This window comes from Engraulis encrasicolus, chromosome 3 (genome assembly GCF_034702125.1).
Source record: "Engraulis encrasicolus isolate BLACKSEA-1 chromosome 3, IST_EnEncr_1.0, whole genome shotgun sequence".
Lineage (NCBI taxonomy): Eukaryota > Metazoa > Chordata > Actinopteri > Clupeiformes > Engraulidae > Engraulis > Engraulis encrasicolus.
The window spans coordinates 15,748,730-15,766,764 of NC_085859.1; the positions used below are offsets into that span (position 1 = coordinate 15,748,730).

Consider the following 18,035-nt stretch of genomic DNA (forward strand, 5'->3'; position numbering starts at 1 on the left):
GTGGTTTAGTAGTGACCAACCTGGAAGAGTTGAACAGCCCGGCCGTGCCCTCCTAGTGACGCAACAGCGCTGCTACTAGTCAGGTCAAGAGCAATGCAAGTACTTTCTGAGCTCCCGAAAAAAAGGGAGCTCCTCCCACTTTGTCGGAAAGCAAACAACCATTAACAAACCATAGGAGGCTTGTCGAACCATGCCGTTTGGGAAATGTTAATTGTTATGCTCTTGGTCAGACCAAGTCTCGCAGAGATTTGAAGGTCGATGATACTCAGGCTCTTCACACTGTGAAAAATTACAATCTGGAAGAGTTAGTACGTTGGAGTGAGGGATGAATCTGCCAAAAACAAAATAATCTGTTCCAGGTTAATTTCCACAGAAATCCCTAGGCTGATTCAGTTTAAAGGTTTCTCAGCTGAGTGAATGGTAAAGCAACCAGTAGAACAATATTCTGGGCTAACTTCTTTAATAAAACAAAATCCACAGGGTAGTTATATTGAGAGGTTTACCTACCATTTTTTCCGAGTTAGCACACGCAGTGACTGACGTGACCAAAGCTGCTTTCTGGAATACTCCAGAAATTGTTATAAGCCTGGAGGGGGTTAGAATTGCGCTTCCAGGCATACACAAACAAACAAGCACACAGGCCAGCAAACCAACAAACAAACAGACAAGGCTGCCTGCCCTTCTGTTGCACGGCACATACCAGGGATCAGCTGGTCCCCAGCCCATATGGAAGATGGAGGCATAGGGAGAGGTCAGGTGGGATTCGAACCTACAACCCCACAGATTGAAAGAACAACTTCTAAAGAACCATTTCTGGGTAAAATCCCTTAGTGAAACAACGGGAAGCAAACTAACAAACCAACAAACAAACAAATACGTCTGCCTGCCCTTCTGTTGGACAGCACATGAGGAATACCAGGGATCAGCTGGCCTTAGCCCATAGCCCAGACTCCCTCCTCCCCCTACTCAAAGTGACTGGCATGTCTACTATTACGCAGAAAAATCTTCTGGATTAATTCCCTCATAAAGACACAATCATAGGGTGATTCTACTTGGTTTAGATATGCGAGTGGTATATCACATTACATTACATTACATTATACTTAGATGATACTTTTATCCAAAGCAAGTTACAGTTATTATTTTTCAGGGTATAGGTTACAGTCCCTGGAGCAATGTGGGGTTAGGTGCCTTGCTCAAAGGCATATCAGATATGGATGGAGGCGTAGGGAGGTCAGGTGGGATTCAAATGTACAACCCCCAGATTGAAAGAACAACTTCAGATCTACTAAAGAACCATTTCCGGGTAAAATCCCTCACTGAATGATGGGAAGCGCACCAACAAACCAACAAGGCTGCGTGCCCTTCTGTTACGCGCCACAAGAGGAATACCAGGGATCAGCTGGAATCAGCCCATAGCCCAGACTCCCTCCTCCCCCTACTGAAAGAGCCTGGCATGTCTACAATTAGAAGAATGGATAACACTAAATGTTATGAAAAAATTTGGTCATGAAAACATTGGGCTGTCTTTACCATAATCAAATGTCACTTTATGATAACAGCTATAAAATGTTCATGACATCTACACAATGTTTATGACATGTCAATGACTGCATTACGTCACTGTTATGACACTGTCACATCATCCGTATGATGCCGGCGTCAAGTAAAGTGCTACCAAAGAATCCTATGTATTGATTCCCTCATAAAGACACAACCATGATGCGATTCCACAAGATTTAGGTAGATCTACTAAAGAGCAATTTCTGGGTTAAATCCCTCAGGGAAATAAAACCAAAAGCATAGCTGTATTAAGATGTTTCCCCACTTATTATAAATTAACATACAACCGGAGAATAAAACTCCACTTTCTGCAACACCCCAGAGGTCATGGTTAGTATTTCTAGGCATGAAAAAAAACAAACAAACATGCAAGTAAGCAAACAAGCGAGCAAGGCTGGGCTTCTGTTGCGCAACACATAAGGAACAGCAGCCAGGGATCAGCTGGCCTCATCCCATAACCCCAGACCCCTCCCCAACCCTCACCAAGGTTGCCAGATGAGACCGATAATTTCCAGATCAAAACCCGCCTGGAAGCACTAAATCCTGCACAATTTGAACTAAATTCGAATGATTTCTATGGCCATAAATCTGCAGAAAAACACACCTAAATGCCCGTTTTAGCCTTTTGTAACCACACACGGTCATCCTAAGCAGCCCAATTGGGAACAGGAGACTGTCCAATCTGGCAGCACTGCCCCTCACCCCCACCCTCCTGGCCCATACATCCATCTCTGCATCCTAGCGCCCCCACCCCCCATCCATCCATCTCCGCATCCCAGTGCCTGTCTCTCTGCCTGGGCTGTCTGGGCTGCCACGCTTGGCATTTGCCCTGTTCCCTGCAGGAGAGGAGAGCTGGATGGGGAATGACAGACGGGCAGGGCCGCTGACAGCTTTGGCCGGGCCCGGGACAAAGTCATTTCACCCCAATGCATGCAATGCAATGAGGTCCCCAGATCTGGGCCCTTCGCCGTCTCCCTGGGCCCTCGACAACTGACCCCTTTGAGCTCCCCCATCCCATCCTGTCGGCTTCCCAGCAGACAGGCCTAGCGTTTGCGGGGGATGAGGAGGGGGAGGAGGAGGAGGAGAGGAGGAGTTGGAGAGCCAGGTTGGTTTGCTGGAGGGGCAGTGTGATCACAGAACTGCAGGGTGGAGGGAGGAGGGAGGAAGGGGAGGAAGAGGATGAAGAGGAAGAGGAGGATGGAGGAGGAGAAGAAGGGGGGAGGGGGAGGAGGAGGAGGGATAGGATGATGAAGAGGGGGAGGGGGAGGAGGAGGAGGAGAGCCAGGTTGGTATGCTGGAGGGACAGTGTGAACACAGACCTGCAGGGTGGTCTCCAGGGAACAGAGCGAGAGGAGGAAAAAAGACAGACAGCAAGGGGGCGGAGAGAGGGATAGAAGAGAAGAAGGAGGGGGAGAGAAGGAGAGAAAGGACATATGGAGGGAGAGAGGAGGGAGGAAAGAGATAGTGGACATATGGAGTGAGGCAGTGAGGGAGACCTAGAGATGAGTGAGAGAGAGAGAGAGAGAGAGAGAGAGAGAGAGAGAGAGAGAGAGAGAGAGAGAGAGAGAGATAGAGGACATATGGAGGGAGAGAAGAGGGAGGAAAGAGATAGTGGACACACAGAGTGAGGGAGTGAGGGAGAGCTAGCCTGGGCGAGAAGAGAGAAAGATAGAGACTTAAAAGCATGAAATAGAAGCTTAGAGAGCTATGGGAGATAGAGGGAAAAGAGGGAGAGAGAGAAAGAGGGAAAGGAAAGAAATGGAGAGAAAAGATTAAATGAAAGAGGGAGGGACATTGGCACGGACATGAAGGCTTCCTGTTGAGTCGAGTGAATGTCACACTATGACATTGCCATTCTGTTTCACAATCACTAGCCTATCCACCAAAACTATCTGTACAATATGAATTTAAATAGTATTTTAAAGATATGTTGGGTTTTTTGCCTTTATTGAAGAGGACAGTGTGAGAGTGACAGGAAATGAGTGGGAGAGGGATATGCGGAAGGATCAGGAAATGATCTCGGGTCAAACCCATAGAGCCAAGCATAGGCAATCTGCACAGATAGGGACAAAGTGGTGCTAAAGCACCCGCCCCTTTGCCTTACTGGACATAAAAAAGGCCCTTTTTAAAGTTATTACAATTTACTGTGGCCCATTGTTGACATAACCATGTCAAAACGCTTGACGATCAATAGTGAGTGACAAAATTGCCCAGGTACAATACATACAGGCAGCCTCTGTAGCAGGGGTGTCAAACTCAAATTGACTGAGGGCCAAAAACAAAATCTGGAACGAAGTGACTAAAATGACTAAAGTAGTGCTTGCATGCACTTAATACTCATAGTTACATTTCACACACTCTTTCCCAGCGTATATGGTAGGTCAAATGTTCCGTTTCATTGGCCTTGGCCAGGCCCACTCATATTCCCCAAATTTGGCACACCAAATGTCACGTTCAAGTCCTGTGCATTAATAGTTTATGTGGGCCAACTGCAGGACACATTTGCAGTACAGATTTGGCCCCAGGGACTGAGTTTCACATTCCTGCTCTATATCTTAGAAAGGCAGCCGGAAGTTACTCATGGGTCCCCGTCCTCCGCTTGAGCACCTGTCCCCTCGAAATATGCACGCCACTAGAGCCTGAAAATGAATCATTTGACTTCTGGCCATACTAATAAGTGTTACCAGAGACGATCTATATGCATATATATTAGAATAGAGAATCTTTGGTGTTACTAGTTCTTAGAAGCCAGTGCAATATGCAATACAGAGGACAGTGGGTAAGGCATGGTCCGTGGTCTGTGGTCTATGCTGCCTTAGATAGCCCGTTCAGGCCGACTGAAAACCGTGCTGGAGCTCGTTCCCGCACCTAATCGCGAAGCGGCCGTCGTGTTCACACCACAGATATTTTTGCGTTGCGAACCGGAAAGTTGCAAAATACTAGGTTTTTCTCTGCGAAACGTGACGACAGCGTGGCCGTCAGCGGGTTTATCCGGGTCACACAGTCACGTGCGGAAAAGGTTAAGAGCCCGGTATGAACACGGGCGGTTCGCAGACAAGCACTATAGTGCCAAACGTAACTGGTGCGGGCACCGACACCGGCTCTGTGTGTGTGTGTGTGTGTGTGTGTGTGTGTGTGTGTGTGTGTGTGTGTGTGTGTGTGTGTGTGTGTGTGTGTGTGTGTGTGTGTGTGTGTGTGTGTTTGACCCATGGCCTGTGGATGTGCTTACTTGTTTATATCTTGTTTATGTTCATGTTTTTTAATATTTGTTTTCCCTAGGGTTAGGGTTAGGGTTAGGGTTACTGCAGATGGAAATTAGCTATATAGCTATAATCTGGCACAATCCATCTTTTTACTTCTGTAATCAATGTGTATTGTGCATGGTCCCTGTTGAACTAAACTAAATAAACTAAACTAAACTAAACTCCGTTCTGGTCGGCCTGAAAGCCCTTAAGAGAGATGTCTAATTTCAGCCGGTCCATTCCATTGATGTTGAGGAGGAAAAGGACTGCTGAGTTGCCATCTCGACGAAAACCCGAGATTAATTCAATATTTCAATTTCCCTCAGATGTCATTGCTGTACAGATGGAATGAATTGATTACTAAAAGAAGAATGCTCCAGAGGGGGGGAAAAGACTGACCACTGATTTAATACAGTTTTTCTATTATAGGTACATTATCTTCATTTCAAAGGATTACATTTGGAGGGGAAAAGAAAAAAAAGAGGAGATACACAACATTATACGTGAGTGGACTGGATATGACTGTGTGTGTGTGTGTGTGTGTGTGTGTGTGTGTGTGTGTGTGTGTGTGTGTGTGTGTGTGTGTGTGTGTGTGTGTGTGTGTGTGTGTGTGTGAGAGAGAGAGACAGTACAACTATACTCCTCTGCCCTGTGTGCGACTGTTAGTACCCCCCTCTGTGTGTGTGTGTGTGTGTGTGTGTGTGTGTGTGTGTGTGTGTGTGTGTGTGTGTGTGTGTGTGTTTGTGTGTGTTTGCATGTGTTTGCGCGTGCGTGCGTGCGTGTTAGAGGCTAATGTTATGGCTTAAGTGACTGAAACTCCAATGTTCCTTGATTTGTATGCCTTCTCCCGCAGTCACAAACAAAACTCAGAGATAAAAACCTGCAACAGCACAACACAGCACAACACAAACAAAATGCACCACTGCGCACAATGTGGGAACGCTGAGAAAATGAAATGCAATTGATTGCAGCATGTCCGCTCCACCTGGGACGCCCATCATCGTCAGCTGGGGCTGATACGGTATAGGCAACCAGGGACACTAACAGCATCAGCTGGGCCCAGGACAAAGCCATCTGAAAGGGACCCCCCTGACTCAATACACACATTGTAATGGGGACACAATTGCAAAAGGAAAGAATAGCGAGCGCTCTATAGTCCTTTTCTCCAGGTTGAAAGGGTGCATCTGGTTATTCCTTTTAGGGCTTGACAGACTTTTGCATTATTAAGTACTAAATGTTTTTAATACTTCAACTACCTTGATTCAAAGGAGAGTAATGGGGACACGATTCTGGGGGCCCCTGCTCTCCCTGGGCCCGGGACATCTGAGCCCTTTGCCCGTATCCCCTGTCAGCCTCCCTGGGTTGGACTACCCACAGCTACTCAACCAGCAGAGCCAGCGTTAGCCACTCTCGCCTCCCACTCTCATATGCCCACACAAAAGACAGACCGAAAAAACACAACACACAATGAATGAACTAAAAAACAAGAGATAATAAAAAGAGAGAGAGAGAACACAAACACGTCCATGTGATGTGATTTTGACAAACAGAGAGGAGACGGTGGACTGGATGCACATGCCTCTACAGGGAAGTTTTGAAGCATTTTTGGGGCCCTATGCAAAGAGGGACTTGGGGTCCTTACAACAGCCCCCCCACCACCTCACACACACATCATTTCTTCTCTTCAAACTGTTGGAGGGGGGGCACCTCCCGAAATATTTCAATCAATTTATGGAGGTTTTGCTACTCTCACAAAGTTGTCATTGCTGCTGGCCTAGCCGTGGCTCAATTGGCTGGGCACTCGACTGCTACGCCGACGACCTGGGTTCGATTCCGTCCTGAGGTCATTTGCCGAGCCCTCCCCATCTCTCTCTCTCCGCTAGTTTCCTGTTGCTATTCACTATCTCATCACAAAGGCATACAAAGCCCACAAATTAAAAAATATATATATCTTTTTAAAATTGTCGTTGCTGTCATTTAAATACAAGTGCATAACCAGACATTACCCCCCCCCCCCCCCCCAGGGCCCTGAGCTCTTGCCTAATTATGACAGCCCTGACACTCTGCGGCGACCAACCCCCCACCCCACCCCCCCTTCTTGGTCTCTCTCTCTTGGACCACACTCAGAATAAACACAAATCATCATCACACTGACAGGCCTTTCATTATTCCCACCACTCCTGCAGCAGTTATATAACACGGCTCTTTAGCACAGGAGCTTTTGTCATGCCTATCTCTCTCTCTCTCTCTCCCTCTACCTCCATCTCTCGTTCTCTCTCTCTCGTTCTCCCTCTCTCTCTATCATCTCTTTCTTTCTCTCTCGTTAGCTCTCTCTCTCTCTTTATCTCTCTCCCTCTCTCTTTCTCTCTCTCTGATCATCTGATGCTCTTGAGTTACAAAATAGGCATCAGCGTTAAAAATAGTATCACGCTCTTGAGGTTTTTTTGTTTTGCTCGAGAGTTGTGAATTTTCCACAGAGCAGCAAAGGTACAACAGACCTTAAATAGATGAAGTTGGTCACACAGGAGCTAGGGAAGAGATCAGAAGAAGGAGCTGAGGAGCCGAGAGAGAGAGAGAGAGATGAATCAGAACTTACTTACTGTATCTCTTGAAAGTTGTTGAAGGTAAAAATAAGTACCAGTGCTCTTAAAGTTCACATTAACCCCATTCAGCTAACATTTGGTACACAGTAAAAATTTAACTCTTGTAAGCATAGGCCTATATATGGTGCCGCTCGATTTAGTGTCAAAATCAACTCTTTCGGTGTTGGAATTAACACTTAGGGGCTTGTATTTAACATTACTTTAGAACATAAATGTTGCTTCACAGTGTTAATTCACCACTTCTCAGTGTCAATATAACACAACAATTGAGTGGGATCACATGTGCTGAGAATAGTGTTAAATTAACACTGCAACATTTATTGAGTATGACTCTACTCAATGTTATGTAAACATTAAGAGCTGTAGAGTTGAAATTACACTGGCCACCTGCAGAATTTTACCTCAACTTTTGACTCCATGTTAGAGTAATTTCACTCTCCACAGTGTTGTAAATACTCTATCTATATACCTTTACAGTACACATCCATTATAGTGTCTTGTTATCGCAGCTCAACGGATTGGATACCCCAGTGTCAACGCATTGCTACTACAGCTCGCGTGGCACGGGAGTTATATACAGGAAGTGTATCAATCTACATTTCTAGCCGTTTTTATCGATATAGCAAACCAACTGCCCCTAAATTACAGCTCAATATGCTCTTACCGACCTCGGCACATGTTTTTTTCACACACAGCTTGACCACGTGTTATTATGGGTATGGTCAAAATCGAACATAATCATTTGAACCCAGACACCATAAGCACATGCATTGTTTGTAGTCTATATTTTGTACATCTAAAAGTTCGGTAGCTGTCAAAAATCTACTTATACGGAGGAAAATGCACCTTCGTGATGACCACAGGTATCATGGGACATCTTGAACTGAGCCCTGAGGTAGACCGAAAGCTTGGCCTATTGAAAAGAACACAAAGGGGATTTAAGTGTGCAGACATTTTTCTTTCAATCATGGGACATCAAATGCTCAACAGTCATTGGGTAACGCAATACGGCAGACGTGGCTATTTCCATAAACTTCAAGGTAGATTAACTTTTTGACGTGCCGCCGGTCCCACTCTCGCCATACTGGAATCCCAACATGCTTTGCGAGTACGGCGACGACTATGGCCCGGATTTCATCGAAAATTAATTAAATCCGTTGGTATGGCTCGCGTCAAATTGAACAATGGACGAGTACCGTTACTCTGAAACACACACACTATTGTTTTTACTGTGTATATTCCTGCTCCTGGTTCCGGCTACAAGAGGGATGTGCTCTTGGTCTTGAAGGTCTGGGACCTGTACAGCATATCAATGGCACTAAACGGGATTATTTCACTTTGCTTGTGTTTTTCACCGCCTCTGGCTCTTCTGTCTTGAATTCAAAGAAGATACTGAGGACAGAACACTTCAGCACACTATACAATAGTGTCTGTTAGTTTGTTTGTTTGTTGCCACCAAGCATCCGTTTTAAGCTACTTGCATACTTGAGTGCGTTGGAAAACAGAGCTTTCTGAATGGGTATTTTTATTGTTGACCATGCGAAAGCTTTGGTGTGTGGAGAGAGAGAGAGAGAGAGAGAGAGACAGAGAGAGAGAGACAGAGAGAGAGAGAGAGAGAGAGAGAGAGAGAGAGAGAGATGTGTGTGTGTGTGTGTGTGTGTGTGTGTGTGTGTGTGTGTGTGTGTGTGTGTGTGTGTGTGTGTGTGTGTGTGTGTGAGTGTGAGTGTGTGTGTGTGAGAGAGAGAGAGAGAGAGAGAGAGAGAGAAATACAGAGTGCACCTGGTGATATTGCGCCTTTAAACACTTTCCGCTTTGATTAAAAGCTTTAATGAATAATTTAGGCTCTGATGAGAAGGGAAAGTGTTGCCAATACATAAATGAGACCCTTAGTGCAGAATGATCGCCGCAACTGCTGACAGGGCACATTCTTTTTAGCTCTTTAACAGTATGCCCAAAATTACTGTTATACAGTATGTCACAGAAATGAGTACACCCCTCACGTGTCTGCAGATTTCTTTTCATGGGAAACCATTTAAGAAATGTCTCTTTCACACAATGGACAGTAGCCAGAGTACAACTTGTACAGCTCCTTCAATTTATTGTTAACTCAAAATAATCTGAAATACAGCCATGAATGTCTCATAAAGCCAGGTGCAGACTCAAATTGTAAAAGTTCTATGAAACGCACACTGATGAGCTCCCTGTAAATCATTTTTAATTTCTAGACCAGGGGTGTCAAACATACGGCCCGTGGGCAGCATCCGGCCCGCCAGAGGGTTCCATCCGGCCCGGATGTAAAAAAAATTTTTTTTTTTAAATTTACTTTTTTTTTTTCTCAATGAAATAACCGAAATGCGCAATTACGCCAATCAGGACAAAATCGAGACCTGCATGACATTAGGGGTGGGTATTGGCAAGGGGTTCACTATTCGTTGCGCCTCATGATACACATACCACAATGCGGTACTATCACGATGCATTGCGATACCGTACATGAATTATTGTGATGTATTGCGATATTTACTTCAGTAAATGTGTAAATATACAACTTATTTGTCAGTTGCTTTGTAGCTTTCTTACTTTGTAAGTCAGTTCATTCTATTTAAGCATTCTATCATCTGGGAGAGAGCTTACATCACAACAGAAATATTACCTATTCTCTACTGAACAAAATAACCCGTGGCAAATCGAATTTTATTGTTATCAAATAATCAATTGTCATGAATCCATGCAGTATATTGAGAAAATAAGTATCACGATACCTTGTCATGAATCGATGCATTGTATCGTGAGAGTAAGTATCGCGATGCATCGATATGACGATTATTTTGCACACCCCTACATGACATTAACCCAATGGTTCCTCTGTTATACTGTATATATGTAGTAAAGTGCACATCACACTTATAAATGGTGAATTAATTATAAAAGGTGAATTTGTACTGTAACAGGCATTTGATAAAGCTCATATATTATAGACCTCATATATAGAGATAAAATGTTAATACTTCTTATTCGTATTGTATTGGTAGTAATTAAATAATAAATATAATTGGATTTGTATTGGTTCCTATTAAGCTGAAACTGGAAACGGGACGTTAGAATGCGTGAAAATGCAGGAAATTACATCTAAGAAATACAAAATTTTCTGGGGGAAACCCCCAGACCCCCTGCAAAAATGAACGGTCCCATATTTAATTCATTGACGGTTGGCAATGAATGAATGAAGTCAAGGAAATGTTGCATAGGATTTTCATATTCAACACACTTAAAACGTGATAGTACTGAAGACTAATCCTCTGCTTTACGTTTTTTTTCGCGATGATGTTACTAATGCGGCCCGCTTGAGGTCCACATGGGTTGTATGCGGCCCCCAGACCAAAATGAGTTTGACACCCTTGTTCTAGACGTTTCAGGCCAACACTGCCCCTTCTCAGACACTCTCTAAGGGATTTTAACTTGGGGTGTACTCACATTTGTGGGTACATCTTTAAAAATTAATGGCTGTGTTTTGATACTTTTTTGAGTGAGTAACACATTAAAGAAGTTACGTCAATTGTCTGGTTACTATTAATTGTGTCAAAGTGAAATGTCTTTAATGTTGTCCTATGAAAATATATACTTACAAATCTGCAGAAATGTGAGGCGTATACTCACTTCTGTGACACACTGTATATGCTACATAGCCAGCCAAAAGCCAGTGACACCTCTAATCGCCCTGCTCCTCCGTGTGTGACACTTGGTGTGGCTCAGTCTAATATCTCTGGTGGCACTGGCCATTCATCAAAGCACGCGCTCTCACTAGCTCATGTAATTATTTGCCTGAAAAGAAAAATGAAGACACAGAGACAGCCATGCAAATCATTTGTCCTTTTCCAGCCCTTTGTTCATTGGCCACAACAAAGACGCTCCATGCCAGCCAGCCAGTCAAATGCCCACCACCCACCACCCACCACCCGCCACCCGGGCTGGTCTGGAGGAGAAATAGGGCCCGGGCACTTTTGGCACTTCGGGCACTTTTAAAGGGGCTTCTCTTATAACCTGATTTACATCATCTGGGCTGCGTTCGGCTACGTCATGCGGTGGGGCATTCCCATGCCTCACCACCCCATCAGATGGCAAGAGTCAGGTAACTTCTCATAATCAGTGGCGCAGAACTAACTCAGCACAGTGGGCCCTGCACCCTTGTGGGCCCCTATTTTCAGATTTTTTTATTTTATTTTTTTTAACATTTTTGAAAATAGGGGCCCACGAGGATGCGGAGCCCACCGGGAAATGTCCGCTATGCCATATGGCCAGTCCAGCACTGCCCGCCACCCTCCCCCATGTGACATTGGCAAGAAATGACATAGTCATAGCCCCTGTCAAGAGCCTTGCAAAGTGGCATCAGGATTGATCCCTCACTGTCGCCATCCTGGCAGAAGAATCTGGGTCACATACAAGAGAAGAAAAACTACAGAGGAAGAAATCCCAAAAGTACTTTTTTCTCTCTCTCACCATACATGTATGTATGTGAATATCATAGTGTGTGAGTGCGTGCGTGTGTGTGTCTGTGTGTCTGTGTGTCTGTGTGTGTGTGTGTGTGTGTGTGTGTGTGTGTGTGTGTGTGTGTGTGAGTGTGAGAGAGAGAGAGAGAGAGAGAGAGAGAGAGAGAGAGAGAGAGAGAGAGAGAGAGAGAGAGAGAGAGAGAGAGAGAGAGAGAGAGAGAGAGAGAGAGAGAGAGAGAGAGAGAAAGAGAGATAGTGAGAGGGAGAGAGAGGGACAAATCCCAAAAGCACTTTTTTCTCTCTCTCACCATACATGTATGTATGTGAGTATTATAGTGTGCACATGTGCGTGTGCGTGCGCGTGCGTGTTTGTGTGTGTCTGTGTGCGTGTCTGTGTGAATTTCTGTGTGTGTATCAGACACTCAAGAGAGGGACCATTTAGAGAGAGATGTGAGGCAGAGAAAGATCAAGAGAATTGGGGATAGATAGCTAGGCGGGCTTAAATAGGTTTCAAATGTGCATCAAAACAGCAGATGTTTTCTCTCATGGATACGCTATGTGAGCCAGAGGGACGGGTGGAGGGAGGGTGGGAAGGGGGTGGTAGTGGTGGAGGGATGGAGGTAGGGATGCACTGATACCGGTACTGATATCAGTATCGGCCCCGATGCTCATTATATCATACTCATACTCGTACTCGTCAAACACTTGTTGACACCAGGCACCGATACTGCTGTTACACGAAACAACACAACATTTTGTCATGTTCTGTTGACTTGAAAGCAGCATGGGAAAAAACGTCGCCTGATACATGCACCAACATTTAAATCTATACGGATATGGGCAATAAAACAAATATCACAGGTGAAAAAAAACAAGGCTGTGCATTTATTTTCATTGGATGTTGGTAGGAAAAGTATCGGTATTGGTATTCGGTATCTGCAAGCACAGAAATAATATACACATACTCGTACTCGTGATGTATATCTGTGATTTTAATTTCTTTTATAGTCTGCCTATTTTGGCCACCAGATGGAAATTAGCCTTTGTGCTATAATCTGGCACATGTACTGTACATATACAGGTACTATGTTTGTACGTATCTGTTCATTAATGCGAAGTGTCCTGAAAAACAAAAGTAAAGTAAAGTAAGGAAAGTAAAGTATCGGTTTTCAAAAAAGTTGTATCGTGCATCCCTAGATGGAGGAATGGAGCGATAGAGAGATGGAGAAATGGAGGGATGGAGGGATGGAGGGATGGTGTTCCAGTTAGAGTCACATTAGAGGGAAAGAGGAGAGCAGGCTGCTTACAGTGTGGACACGTTCCAGCTCCGCATTCCTGGAGGGCCAGCGGTACACGCTGACTCTGGAATTGGAGGTGAGTGAGTGGTTTGTGTGTGTGCGCCATGTGTTGTGGGTGTGTGTGTCGTGTGTCGTGTGTGTGTGTGTGTGTTTCTGCATGTGTCCCTTTCACACACACACACACACACACACACACACACACACACACACACACACACACACACACACACACACACACACTGACAAATCGTGTGTGTGCTTTGCGCGCGCATGTGTCCCTTTCACACACACACACACACACACACACACACACACACACACACACACACACATACACATACACGGCACACACACACATTCCACACACGCACACCTATTACCCATGCAAACTACAGCTAAAGCTCCATTGTAAAAGCGTTCAATCTCCATCTCTCCGCTCCATACGGTTAACAACAGCGCTGACATTAGTTTGGACAGGCTCAATGCCTCTGTCAGCAAAGCTCATCCTCTCTGTGATTGAGTGGCCGCGTCCTTTGGGAGGGGAGAGGGAGCGACGTACACGGACAGACCGGGACGGGTTGGAACGACTCGACTAAGTGCGACTCGACTTGGGGGCTAGTACATAAGCCATGCCAAGTAGGCCCCCGTCGGCAGGGCTAGATTAACATGGCCTGGGGCCCCTAAGCTACAGGTTGCACTGGGCCCCCCCTGAAGGCAAATTTGTATGAAAAATGTACGTACACAGTGTACATAATCACAACCTCGAAATTCAGGATAACCACAGGATTCAGGATAAGTACAGTCTGCCAACTGTACTCAACACGATGGATGACTTTTTCAACATTGCATTTTGTCACAATTTTGCAATTTTTCACTTTTTGGGGGGAATCAGGGGGCCCCTGGCAGGTGGGGGGCCCCTAGGCTGCAGCCATATCTAGCCTAGGTGCATTAATCCAGCCCTGCGGCCCGTCGGAGGAGGAAGGTGACTGATTGATGGACGTAATTGATGGCAATATGGTGCTGAGGTGCAGATGGGTCCTGGGTGAGCGACGAGCCACTTTAATCTCGCTCGCACCCGTATCGGAAAACCATCCATCTCCCCAACCAACCGTACCGCACCACACCGTACCGGGCCCCTGACCTCGTAAAGTTCCTTTTTTTAACTGCTGCGTGTGTCTATGTATATACTTACGTGTACTCTCTCTGCTCTCTCACTCGTTTTCTCTCTCTCTCTGCTGTCTTTCCCTCTCTCTCTCTCTCTCTCTCTCTACTTACGTAGAGGCTACTCTCTCTGCTCTCTCACTCGTTTTCCCTCTCTCTCTGCTGTCGCTCTCTCTCTCTCTCTCTCTCTCTCTCACTCTCTCTCACTCTCTCTCCCTCTATCTCTCGTTGCTGCGCAGCATCACAGAGCCAGGGGCCCCACTCTCCTTTCCTCTCTCTCCACTCCACTATCGCTCCGCTAAATAAGGGTGAGACGCACAGCCCACGCCACTCTCTCCTTCTCTCTCGCACTCACTCACTCACTCACACACTCCCACTCTGCCTTTCTTTCTCTCTCTCTTTCTCTCTCTCTCTCTCTCTCTCTCGCGCTCTTCTGGAGGGCTCAACAAAAACGAGGCCATTAAAATACAATGCACACACACTGACACAAAGTCACACACACACACACACACACACACACACACACACACACACACACACACACACACACACACACAAACAACACAAAGTCACACACACACACAACACACGCACGCACACACACAACAAACAGTCAGACACACACACATACACACATACCATCACAACTCACTTAAACTCTCCCCCACATTCAGTCAGGCTTACGTAACAACATAGGATGCATTAGAGAGACTTGATGGCAGAATGGAGAGCGGAAAAAGAACGGAGATGAATAAATGCGGCACCTCAAGGTCCTCTTCAATTAGCATCCTATACTGTATGGATGTCTGAGGGGCGGTAAGACAAAGCTCACGTCTCTGCAGTATGAAGCAGACACTCTCCACCGTCTCTCTCCAGCCCGCTGGTTACTCCGGAGAAAGACCTCTCTCTGTCTCTAAAAAGTCTCTCTCTCTCTCTCTCTCTCTCTCTCTCTCTCTCTCTCTCTCTCTCTCTCTCTCTGAGTCCAGTATAGAGCTTCTCAAGCCATGGCCAAAAGTCACAACAGTCCTGAGTAGGACATGAGCCCAAAATTGGGTAAAGACGAGTGGGGAGAGGAGGGGGATAGACGGAAGAGAAGAGAAGAGAAAAGAAGAGAAGAGAAGAGAAGAGAAGAGAAGAGAAGAGAAGAGAAGAGAAGAGAAGAGAAGAGAAGAGAAGAGAAAGATAGAAAAATACAATGAGAGAATAGGTAGGAGAGGAGCAGAGAGAGAAGGGAGGACAGAAAAGAAGAAGTAGATGAAATTCGATAACAGGAGAAAGAAGAAGAGAAGGAAAGGAAGAGTAGAATAGAATAGAGGAGAGCACAAAAGAAAAAAGAGAGAGAGAGAGATAGCGGAGAGAACACATAGCTGATAAGTTATGAGAAAAGAAGAAGAGACGGGAGGACAGGAGGAAATAAGGGAAAAGAGATTTGATAAGAGCAGAGCACAATTTCCTCCACGGAGGAGAGGAGGGCAGAGGTCAGTAGAGGGTGTTTGAGAGCTACGGGGGAGACACAATAAACTAAGCCAGGAGCCACAAGAATCAGATCGCTTTGCTGCCCCCTTGCTGATCTCAGTTCAGATGAGGCCGGACGCCGGGAGGCCTCTGCTCTGCTCTGCTCTGCTCTTTACTGTGTCATCTCTGGGGCCCACTTAACTGACGTGAACTTTATAGAGTGTAATGACACCCTCAGTGTCTCTAGGCACTGCTCTCCACATGATTTATGTATGAAGAGACACAAAGGGGATGCGGTCTACACAGTATGTGTGTGGATATGTTCCTGCACAGATTTTTTTCTGTGTTAATTCATCCCAGATAGAATAGGAACAGTTGGTGAAATTTGACACTCTGTGTTAAATTGACACTGTATAGGCCAACATTTCTGTTTGCAGTGAAAAAGGTGACATGAGATATCCCTGTGTCAATACAGGTCTGAAAAAAATAAGACGGATTGGTCTTCAATATACTGTAAGATTGCTGCTCTGGTGTGTATGGTTTGGGGAGTTGCTTTGAACAAAAACAATGCTTGCTGTGCGTTATTAGGATACAAGATGCGTTCAACATCCATTATAATTTACCTTCACCGCCTCTCCGTGCGTCACCCTGTCGAATACCAAGTCATTGACTGTGAGGATCTGGTCGCCAACCCTAAGTCCTTCCCTTTCGGCAAAAGATCCAGGTTCCACCAGGGAAACATAGATTCCGACGCCATGCTCGGACCCTCCACGGATGCTGAAACCCAAGCCCTCGTTGCTTTTGCTGCGCTTTAGAGTAACTTGTCGAATCTCGGTGTTCAGCTCAGGCAGAAACAGTCTCCCCGTGTCTGACAAGCAGGGAGCTGTCCCGTCCGCCGTGGTGCTGAAATTAGCAGAAGACGCTCGCAGAGACGTGTGGCTGGATACCGAAGGCTGCTCCGTGGGATAGGGACAGTGTGCAGAAGGCACTCGGGCGTGGGTGGTGGCATTATTTGTTTCCTCGGATGTTTCAGGGTTTCCACTTGCAGACAGTAAATCTGATTTCAAATACAGACCTTCCGAAGTGTACTGATCGAATAGCAGTTGATCGGAACGGGGAATGACCATGCGTAACATAGGCAACAGCTGCCGTTTGCTTGTTGTGTTCAGGATAACTTTAAGCGTTTGAACCAGGTCGAAAACATTTCGTTTGGCGTGGTACACGTTCAAGCAGTGGATGAACTGTTCTCTCTCGTAGTCGTTAAGAAGAATATTTAGAGCGTTGTGAAGCTTTCTCACGTTCAGCGACAGCGCGCGACCAGCCGAGCCCACCGAGTTCCCGGTTGACTTCAACGACATGTGCTCCAGATCCGAGCTCATTGTAAAGCTCAAATAAAAATCCACATATGGCGACTTAGCTTTTTTTAATTCATTGCATTCCTTGATTTTTCTTGCTGTCTACCTGGAGATGTATCTGCCACCAGTCACTGATTATCATGATACAGCCGATTTCATTGGAAATTCGCCTCTCATTGCAAGCCGGTAACATATACAGTCCAAAAAGAACTAGTAAATTCTTTGTTCTTTCTTTCACAACAGACCAAACATTGAGCCATGAACCTCGGTATTGCGTCGGTCAACTTTGCAAGTGGAATGAAAACACCTTCCAGTCGGGTTTTCCAAAGGTGTGCCTTATAAAGATGTCAAAAAGCGCCGAAAGAGGAGAAAAGCTTCAAATACATGTAAAAGCCCTAATCCACCGATACAATGAAGAAATATATCCACATTTGAGCCAAACTGTAACTTTCTCCGTCGCTGTTGTTCGCAGCATCATTTGCTGTTTGCCTCCGCGAGCCTTTTGCCGCTTGGAGTTCGAGCTGAAGCGAGACTGCTGCCGAGCTCTTCCTCAGGAGGAAATGACGCAAGTGTGGGCGACTGCGTTGCTTGGAAACTACCAATAGTTGGGGACTGGCTTTTTATTTGTTTGTGCTGTTTTGTTGATCTCATCAATGATTAGTTGCACTTTACATTGCTTTGCAACAGTCTTAATTACGTAGGCTAAGAGCAATGTGTGCGAGAACAAGTTATTGTAGCAATGATTAAGATAATACTGTAACTGTTAATTACTTGAATTGCATAGTAATTTAATTATGAATGAAATAAAATGTCTCCACTGCAAATGCAAAAAAAACCATGTGTCTCCATATGTAGGCTGTAGGTGTCATGT

General features: G+C 45.5%; 1 protein-coding gene across 1 annotated transcript in view; it reads right to left on the reverse strand.

Moving 5' to 3' along the window:
- whrnb (whirlin b) overlaps positions 1-17,188 on the reverse strand; it is a 181,217-nt gene extending 164,029 nt beyond the window's left edge. Inside the window, exon 1 of the mRNA XM_063195915.1 lies at positions 16,433-17,188. Within this exon, the coding sequence (XP_063051985.1) occupies positions 16,433-17,188 (756 nt within the window). The remainder of the gene's footprint in view (positions 1-16,432) is intronic.
- Positions 17,189-18,035: the final 847 nt, after the last annotated feature.